Source organism: Neodiprion pinetum, chromosome 5 (genome assembly GCF_021155775.2).
Source record: "Neodiprion pinetum isolate iyNeoPine1 chromosome 5, iyNeoPine1.2, whole genome shotgun sequence".
Lineage (NCBI taxonomy): Eukaryota > Metazoa > Arthropoda > Insecta > Hymenoptera > Diprionidae > Neodiprion > Neodiprion pinetum.
The window spans coordinates 29,533,928-29,544,058 of record NC_060236.1 but is presented as its reverse complement, the minus strand read 5'-3'; the positions used below and the strand labels follow the sequence as shown (position 1 = coordinate 29,544,058).

Below are 10,131 nucleotides of genomic sequence, written 5' to 3'. Positions count from 1 at the left end.
TCTTGACTTGAATCTCTGTCAACAGCCCAGATTGTGGATTAGCTGTGTTACTCTCCCGCTATATTTTTTTCAAGTATTGAACAGAAAGATTCGCATTAAATTTACTGCAGCGTCGGTTGAGAATATTTTCCAACTCGCGATAGTCTTTTGTTTTAACGCATAAACGAAACACCATATCCAGTATACTTTACACTGACCGATTATACGGCAATCGCAAACAAGTTCGAATGAATGTCGGTGGCACGCCTTGTCGATTAGCTATGCTGCTCTCCGGTCATATTTTCAACATGCAATTATATAAAACTATCAACAAGTCCGAATATAATACGCGAATCAAACACACCGATTTACCGAATGACGACCAAGTTCGACGAAGTTCCGCGATCTTCTAACCAGCGATCGTCAAGTGTTGGCTGTTGCAGTGACGCGAGCGCCGCTCTCGGCGACGTTCGGAAGCTTGAAATACTCTAAACAGTTTCTAAGAACTCCACCAGGTAGTTGAGGCTAGCTGAAGCCTGTGCTCAAGTGCAAATGCGGCCCTGCCTCCTGGGTCAAAAATATAATATTTTTACAACCATGGATAGTAAATAATGTCAGGTGATAATACACGTTCCCACATCGCTTATTTACCTTAGGTATATTTTATGTTGCTTAAAATTAACAATGTTTCCTTGATCCACGAACGGGGGTCATCATATTCGTCACCGCATGCATAATTGACACCCTTAAATAGGTAACAATTAATTATTCTTTACTTCAATTCAATTTTCGCTAATGAAAGTGTCAGACGACAATATATTATCGCATACCTGATTATATATCTATTATCATGTCATAGACGCAGAATTATTGACTGTCTTATTATTTAATTTTCAAATTTACATTCTCCTTCTCTGACTCCGTTCATCTATACACCTTTGCCTGTAATGGAAAAATTTTATTTATTTTTCTGCTGTCAGAGTCGTTAGCTAATCGAGCCAACTGCTAGTTGCTCTCCAAGTACTGGACTAATAATTGTGCTTTGAAATCGTATTTTAGGGCATTCAAAAATGACTGATAAAATTCAGTCAGGTCAGCCTCAGCCCATCGTCAAGATAGGCCACTACACTCTCGGGCCAACTCTGGGCGTGGGAACATTTGGGAAAGTTAAAAGTTTGTTTTCAAATTGCCTTTGTTTCCTATTTTAAAACCCTTGTTACGTCGATTACTTTGCTTTGCTCACAAGAGTAAGCTGAATCTTTTTGTGATTTGTATTTTAGTCGGAGAACATGCGCTGACCAAGCTCAAGGTCGCTGTGAAGATCCTGAACCGTCAAAAAATAAAAAGTCTCGATGTCGTTGGGAAGATACGAAGAGAGATTCAAAATCTCAAACTGTTTCGACATCCCCACATTATTAAACTGCAAGTTTCATGCTGCATGATATTTTAATATAAATATACTTGCTTTTATTTTACTTGATACATGTTCATCTCAGCAATAGAGCTGTTTAAAACAATGAACTAATTTCTACTGAGCTTCTTTTGGTGTTCATGCACAAAATTACAGCAATTCCTGTGCTAGGTAATTTTAAAAGTTGCCTTTGATTATTGCCAGCTTATTATGACGACTTATAATGACTGGTAGTTTTTCAGATGATAAAAACTTTCCAGTTAATCTTCTATCTTTGTTAATCCTATTTTTTCTTTAAATTTGAATGCAGTTTCAATTTTTCAATACAGATATCAAGTAATAAGCACGCCAACGGATATCTTCATGATCATGGAATATGTATCTGGAGGAGAATTGTTCGATTATATAGTCAAGCATGGAAAGCTCAAGGAGCACGAAGCCCGAAGGTTTTTTCAGCAAATTATATCTGGTGTGGATTACTGCCACCGACACATGATTGTTCACCGTGATTTGAAGCCTGAAAATTTACTGCTAGATCATAATCTCCATGTTAAGATAGCAGATTTTGGTAAGAAATAACCATAGCTAACAATTTCCGTTAATAAAATTTGTAATACAACTAAAATTAACCGATGAAGAACTGTTGATTATAGAAGAAAAAATGATTCAATTTTATTTTACTGCTTAAACTTTAGGCCTATCCAATATGATGACCGATGGAGAATTTTTAAGAACATCTTGTGGCTCTCCGAATTATGCGGCACCTGAAGTTATCTCAGGAAAATTATACGCAGGTCCGGAAGTCGATATTTGGTCCTGCGGAGTTATTCTTTATGCACTGCTTTGCGGCACATTACCTTTTGACGACGAGCATGTGCCAACTTTGTTTAGAAAAATTAAAAGTAAGTTGTACGACGTAAGATTAATATTTTTATTGATTTTGCAACTTAGAGTTCAATTCATTCATCGAATCACACATGGATAGAGTTTTTGACGATTTATTGTTCCCATTTTCAGCTGGCATTTTTCCTATTCCGGAATATTTGAACAAATCTGTGGTCAGTCTGTTATGTCATATGCTGCAAGTTGACCCGATGAAAAGGGCTACCATAGAAGATATAAAGTAAGTTATTCAAATTCAATACATTTTTTCAAATACCTCCGTGTCACAGGTCATCCCTTATTTTGATACCAGTAGATTCTCAGCATAATACATTATTTTATATGCATCATTTGTTATCGAGAAAAAAAAAATCTTGATGTTCAATTACCAATTTCATTTTTGTCATAATTATTTCTATGATATAATGATTGAAATGAGTTTTATTTTTTTTTATCTTTCTCTACGAAACAGAAAGCACGAGTGGTTCCAGAAAGAGTTGCCCACTTATCTATTTCCTTCACCTGTCGAGCAAGACTCTTCCGTAATCGATACAGGGGCTGTTAGTGAGGTTTGCGAAAAGTTCAACGTCAAGGATAGTGAAGTACATTCTGCGTTACTGAGCTGCGACCCTCACGATCAATTGGCAATTGCTTATCATCTAATAATTGATAATAAAAGGATTGCCGATGAGGCTGCGAAAGCGGAATACAAGGACTTTTACGTCGCCTCCAGTCCTCCACCAGTTGCCTTTAGTCCGAGCGAATCAAATAACAGTCCATTACGTCCTCATCCGGAGAGAATCGCTCGTTAGTATAAACCACCTGCTTTTCGAATCAAAGACAATTGAGCCTCTAATTTTGAAAAAAAAAAATTAGATTATCTATGTGCAACAGAGTTGAGAGGGTTTCAGATTTATTCCAAACGTCAAGAATTCAGATGTATTGTATACAGAGGTTTCGTACTTTTGAATTCCTTGACAGTTGATTGACGTTTTTCAGCATTGCGCGAAACCAAAAACTCTCAAGGTGGAGCTTCAGCGCAGACTCAAAGTGGAGCAAGTGGTGCGAGCCGCGGAACACCTGTGAAGCGATCCAAGTGGCATCTTGGTATTAGGTCCCAGTCAAAGCCTAACGATATTATGAATGAAGTGTATCGCGCTATGGCAGCTCTCAATTTTGTGAGTGAAATATCGAATTGCAAAGAGTCATGCGTCAACTTGCTAGTTTCAACTCTTTTAACGTGCCTATGTTTAATACAGGAATGGAAAATTATCAATGCGTACAGTGTCCGAGTTAGACACAAGAACAAAGTGACTAATAAATACAGCAAAATGTCTTTGCAACTCTATCAAGTAGATTACAAAAATTACTTGCTTGATTTTAAATCGAGATCAAGCGAGGACACAGAAAGCGTTAATGAAGGTTTGTTACCGACAATTTCAATAACTTATTTGCAAAATACGAAGAGTTTGATCCGCAATTTATAGCTACGTCTTTTGTTATTAATTTTACAGATTCTATGAATACCCAGTCGCAACTAACGGGTCACCACACAATGGAATTCTTCGAAATGTGCGCAGCGTTAATAACGCAATTAGCTCGTTAAACTTTCAAGAACGAAAAATAAACTTATCTAAAGTACAAGATGAAAGCCATTGATCCTTTTTCGCGGAAAAGGTCAAGCGAAAATGGAGAGGATATAAAAGGGGAAACTTGAATGAACAAAAAAGAAGATGATTAAATTACCAATGTTTAAAATTGAACGCAAGTCAAATTTTTAACGATCGATGTTCAAAGAATGAATTGTACAAAACAAAAAATGAGGATCCGATTATTTATATTGTATGTATTAGCCGAAATTAACTTGATACCTAAATGGGGAATTTGGCGGTATTTAGCAGTCAGTTCTGTAAAAGAAAAAAATCTTTATTTTAATAACTAGGAATTTAGAGCTACTGTGTAGTGTGTATTTATATGTATATTATTTGTAAGCGGTAAAAAATATATATAACGTAACAATTCAATTGTTCGAAATGCATTAAATTTGTAGATTTTTCTCCTGAGTAGGTGTTCTTGGCTAAAAATGACTGTTACTTTTTATTTTAAAATCATGTTTTTTTATTTTATTATAAATTAATAATACAATTACTTAATTAGCTACCTACCGCGGTTTCTTTTTTTTTTTTTTTATTCTACTCATACATAATTCTCTATGTTATTTATCTAGTTTTCATCCTAAGCATTTTATTTTATTTATCGAATAACCAGCTCAAAAAAGAGTGTTCTGCTCCGTATACTATTATCAACCAAAATAACTAACGAAACCTGAATATACATAGGTAGGTATGTGCGCATGTTACAAAAATATACAAATATCACTTTTATTATAAACATTTCCCAGTCATAGTGATCATGTTCGGTTCTCCACACATTTAAACGCGCTGAAGGAATTTTTAATCATACCAAGCGAACAGCGATAGATAAAAGTATGTAGCATACTTTTACTCTAATAACATACAGATTATGCGTGTCCTTTATACATACCTGAAACGCAATTTTTACTTTTATTCGTCTCTTCTTTTGGTCAGGATTTTTGTAGGATTGTAATTTTGTTCCTTTCCTTAGTGTTTGCATGTGATGTTAAGAAATGTATATTTTTTTCTTTAAATTTCACGGCTTGCAGACATTTTGGTTTCAGGTATTCATCATCTATGGACATATTGCGCATTTATAAATCGGTCTAGTTTATTATTGCGTGACGACATCGTAGATCGAATAATCTTATAACGTTTAAACATTTAATTAATATACATTACAAGAATTTTTACCTATTATAAGTATGGTAAAACGTAATCTAAATATTATTTTATCAATTTGGTAAATACATGCCATATCATAATGTTATTATCATCTAAAATGGTGTTGTGACAATTCAAATTATAAATCTTAAGCACCAAACACGACGAATAGTATACACAATGGCACGGTCATACACTATTTTTAATCTATACAAAATATGGCCAGACTTTTTCTGTGATTCTGCCAATGCAGGTGAATCGAAAATGGGGAAAAAATAGTTAAATTAAAAAAAAAAAAAAACAGAAAAAATCCACCCACAGTGCTGCCTATTTTACATTCCAAGTTACTGACAATATTCGTGTCATCAAAACATACATATGTTTCGATCAAAAGAAACTTCACATCTTATCAGACAATTCTTACGTCGTAAGCTGATCACATTATTATTGATAATTGTGTATAAATGAGATAAAAAACAATACATTTTTTCTGCGTGTATGTGCATGATTATTTTGAATTATCGGACAATATACGTCCTTTGGTAAATAGATTTATTGCAAATGTGATTAGATTTTAGTGTTTTTTTTTTCAAGACTATACATATATTTGTGTATGTATATTATATATATATATATATATATAATTATTTTTTTTATATATGTACGAAAAATATGTGGCAATAGAATCATTCAGCTATTAGATATTTCCTTTCCCGTTATTTCAACCACAGTACTTTTATTCAATTCTTTCCTTATATTCTTATTTCTGATTAATACTGCACGTACTAACTGGAAGATTTTTGGGTTATCGCCTGTACAAGTTGTTGAAGAGTGAAAATACCAGCTTCGGATATTATGAATAGAAAATACATTTCATCAACTTGTGCGTTGTAACGAACGAATGTAAGGAAGAATTTAGAGGTATCAAAAATAGTAAAATGAAATGAAATCTTGCTTTGTCTTTCCTCTGGTTCGTATTATTTTTATGAAGGTGTTTTGGTCATTAGAATGCAGATCTTCGTGAAGAAAAGAAGTTAAGGTTTGGTATTCAGACTTTTCAAGTGAACGTTCTACAACCCTGACTTGATGTATTAGTGGCACGATTTATGGCTAACAAAAGACTGTCTATACTAATGCATGGGATATTTCGCACATAACTATACAATCACTTGTTGATTAAAGCAGAATAAAAAAATTAGTCGAACCCCAAATTAAATGCCATTTATTTAAAAATGTCGGATTGCGTAGAGCATTTGGTCTTTCTAACTTCAACTATCTACATATTAATTTTACGTAAGTATATTATGTTTGTACAATATTTTTCAGCAAAATAGGTTTAAATTGGAAGTTTCGTTGATTTAAAAAAAAAATTGACAACAATTTCTGATACTGCTGAATGTGGTAGATTTTTGTGATTTTAAAAATGTACTTCACCTTGTATTCAAATTACTGATACATTCGGAGCAATTTCATAGTCGTTGTCGAGTGTCCAGCAGAACTGTTCTCTTTCATAAAATCAAGTACTAATTGGAATTATCAAGAACCACCTAATTTTAAAAAAATTCACGAATATTGATATGCAATTCATATAAACTGAAATAGAATATATACGAAACTGCAAAATTGGAATGGACGAATAGAAATGATTGATTAAATTTTTTGTTTGCTTTTCTAATATTATGTAATAAATGACTCAAATATTTTTCCTGCATTAATATAAACAGCAATGAATGACGATGGTGATGATAGAGGGGGGGGGGGAGTGCTTACGACGCAGCCTTCTAAATTGATTACACATTTGCTGCACCTCGGTTTCACATCTCTTGATTACCGTCGCCATTTTCACTGTCGACGAATTCGACATGCGTGAAAGGAAAGTGTCCAGTCTTGCCATGCAATTCACCCTCCCATTGACCATTGATATTTGTTTTAGTAACTTTAATCATGTCACCAACCTCAAGCTTGAGTGCCGTTTTATCATAAGCATTTGGTACTCTGGCTTGTTTAACCTTAGCAAAGGCAGGCAGAGTTCTCTGAATGTTAGATCGCCTTGGTATACCGGTTTGTCCGGTCTCTTGAAGAAGTAACTGGGATTGTGTCTGTTGCTGTTGCTGAAGTAAATTCGAATTCGAACTACAGCTACCCCCAGAATCAGGCCGTGAACTATTCTCCAACAATGTCATACTGTCCTCCTCGTATTTCTGGATGTATGGAACTGGAACAGATCCTGTTTGACCCACACTGTTCCTGGCTGTCCACCACTGCTCCTCATCCTTCGATATTACCGTCAGAATTTCACCTTTAAAGTAATTCAATGGAAATCTTAGTCGTCATTCAACTTGTTTTTTTTTGTTTCTGTCTGTTTTTTCCCTATCCAATGTAACAGAATTCCATTTTTGTCCATTTGCCTACATTGAACCATTGTTGAATATCTTGGATACTGTGATTCATAAGCAGTAGTAAGAAGGAGTGTACAAGTCATTACATTTTTTTGCCCTCTTTGCATTCATATAATTCAACTATAGTCATAATTACACAACATTACCGCTTTCCAAAGTTCACGATTTCATTCAACGAGTTGTGCGATTGTCTGTTTCTAATCACGGCGATTTTATGTCTATAAATATTTAATAAAAGAGAAAATTTTGAGAGCTTGTAAAAGTTTTTTAAGGTTGAACCCCTAAATTACGATGCTTTACAGGTTATTTGTTACATTGATTTTACTGTCAGTGAAAAGTAATTTAGTGATTTTATAGTAATTTTAATGATATTTGATAATTATAATGATATATGAGAAATCTGATGAACGTAAGTTATACAGTAAGAGACAGGAAACAAAATTACCTTTTCTAAATGGTAAGTCATCGGAATCACTGCCTTCAAAGTCATACTTGGCAATAACTTTTTGAATCCTCCTAGACGCAGGCCTGATAAGTGACGTTGTATCTAGATAATGTAGTTTATAAAAAGCCAGAAGGTTTGGTATGTCAGGGAACATTTGATCGCCAATCCTATACCGTATCTGATCTCCTTGTTGTATTTTGTTTATAATATAATGACTAACTTTACTATCCTCCCTAACGCATAGGACAAAATCTCCATGGATAGTCGTACTGTCTCGCACCAAAAATACACCACTTTCTTTTTCACTCATCAATAGATCCGTCGCATCCTGCCTTGACATAGTACCAAAATACCAGCTAAAAAAAGAAAACGTATTCAGTTAACGTTACAATTATTTATACCAGAAAAAGACTGGAAATTAAGAACGTGAGAAAAATGACGAGGTTTAAGTCTGCAGCGTTAATGTAACAATACATTTTTAGAAAAACTTGTTATTTCGCAATTCCAGGAATATTATCTGACACTCATTGGTAGTTTCAAATTCATGTCAAATTCAAACTCCGATAGAGCGAATCATAATAATCATATTTGGCAAAATCAATTCCATTTCATTCCAAATTCAGGAAACAAAATATTAATATTTTAATCTCGTGAAAAGTAACGAGCGGAAAAAAAATTGACAAAGTTAAAGAAAAAACAACGATAGAATAATTACGAAGAAGAACGTGATTCATTACTTTACGTCAATTTCATTTGTTCCTCTCCAGCTTCATTGTTAAAAAAATATCAAAGAAATTAATAAAAATTATGGCAAAGAGAAACGAAGAATTCCGTAACTATGTTAAGCACATGATACGAGCTGATTGCGTGTTGGAGATAGAAGTAAAAAAATAATTGTATTTGGTAAATGGATGTACGTGTGTGCATGCCGAATAGATTTGGGCATTAAATTCTGACGGAACGTGTGTTGGAATCGAAATGCAACACAGAGGAATTCCGACGTACGATTACGAAGCAATGTCACGAGCGATTTGAGTCATGTATACACAATGTGCGATGCAAGTGACTTTGTAATTATATGTACCTGGATTTGTCATACTGGTCGAATGTAGCGGCCATCGTTGATTGCTCGAGTGAAAGGTTTTGTTTTAATTGAAGAGCCTCGAATCTTTTCCGCTGATTAGCCGATCAATTTGCAATAAACTCGCGGCGATAACAGATGTGGTCAGCCTGAAGTCGCATATCGAATAAAATCATCTGTTACGCTCTTGTTAATGCTATACGTTTCAACGGCTACGATTCGACGCGTTACACGATTATGGGTACCGTTCTATTATTATTTTACTCCTACGGCACAAAACAAGTGCAACTCGCCGTGCGGAGTCTGCACAAGTGTCTCTTCACAAGTGACGATGATTGTACTTTCTTACGTCAATTTTTTTGCTCAAAAATTTCTGGTCGCACGTCTTGGTCGATGCTTGTTCGGCGTCTTTTTTCTCTCTCCGGATATTCAACACAAAGATGATGCACGTATAATGCGTAACAAGGAATCACGATGTATACGCTATTTATTGACACTTGATTAAAACAAAGTAAGAAACTAAATAACCACCCAAGTTAGTCACTCGCCGCAAGAATTAAGACTGGGGCAATGCCTGTTAACGTCCCGTACTTATTAACTTTGCACAAACACAACACATTCTCGTCTCCCTCCCTGCCGAAGACATACTATTTTCAGGATGTCCTCGATAACGGAATAGTTATTTTATTGTCATCTATATACTACGTATAAGAGGTTTTCATTACTTCGCTACATACACCGAATAATACATCCTCTGTTTCTGATAATTAGACACATTTCTTGTCGCAGTAGAGATACGCGACGACTTGTACAACCACGGGCTTTTGTACAATAAAATACATCACGGTGTAGAAAGATAAACCTAGACCACTAGCTCACCGAGTGAATCAGTACCGAAGATGCGTTCATAAAGACAACTTTTGTTCCGCATCTGCCGATCATGGTCAGCTTGGGTGCTTTCCACTTACTGACTCAAATCGACTTGTGTCGCTATTTCTGGTGTAACCGGCCAATCTGGGCAAAGGAATACACCAGAAATAGCGACACAAGTCGACTTGAATCAGTAAATGGAAAGCACGCCTTCTGAGTCCATGAATTGAATCAGAATTTTAGAACGCAGCGTGAGAACTGAGAAG

At 35.0% G+C, this 10,131-nt stretch overlaps 2 protein-coding genes across 4 annotated transcripts; one reads left to right on the top strand and one right to left on the bottom strand.

Annotated features, from left to right (window-relative positions):
- The first annotated feature begins 503 nt into the window (after window positions 1-503).
- AMPKalpha (AMP-activated protein kinase alpha subunit) lies at window positions 504-5,441 on the top strand. 3 transcript variants are annotated; one of them, XM_069136091.1, is made up of 10 exons: window positions 504-597; window positions 1,039-1,152; window positions 1,260-1,399; window positions 1,718-1,958; window positions 2,086-2,292; window positions 2,408-2,513; window positions 2,745-3,079; window positions 3,272-3,450; window positions 3,532-3,694; window positions 3,787-5,441. In XM_069136091.1, the coding sequence occupies exons 1-10, from the start codon at window positions 591-593 to the stop codon at window positions 3,876-3,878; spliced, it is 1,584 nt and encodes a 527-aa protein (XP_068992192.1). In that variant the 5' UTR covers window positions 504-590; the 3' UTR covers window positions 3,879-5,441. The 3 variants fall into 3 exon arrangements, with proteins under 3 accessions (XP_068992192.1, XP_068992194.1, XP_068992193.1); XM_069136093.1 differs by having other exon boundaries at window positions 505-635; XM_069136092.1 differs by having other exon boundaries at window positions 523-733.
- Crk (Crk proto-oncogene, adaptor protein) lies at window positions 3,950-9,839 on the bottom strand. Its single transcript, XM_046626008.2, has 3 exons — window positions 8,999-9,839; window positions 7,915-8,270; window positions 3,950-7,369 (listed from the first exon to the last, which is right to left on the bottom strand). Exons 1-3 carry the CDS (start codon window positions 9,031-9,033, stop codon window positions 6,885-6,887), a joined length of 876 nt encoding a protein of 291 aa, XP_046481964.1. The 5' UTR covers window positions 9,034-9,839; the 3' UTR covers window positions 3,950-6,884.
- Between the last annotated feature and the right edge of the window lie 292 nt (window positions 9,840-10,131).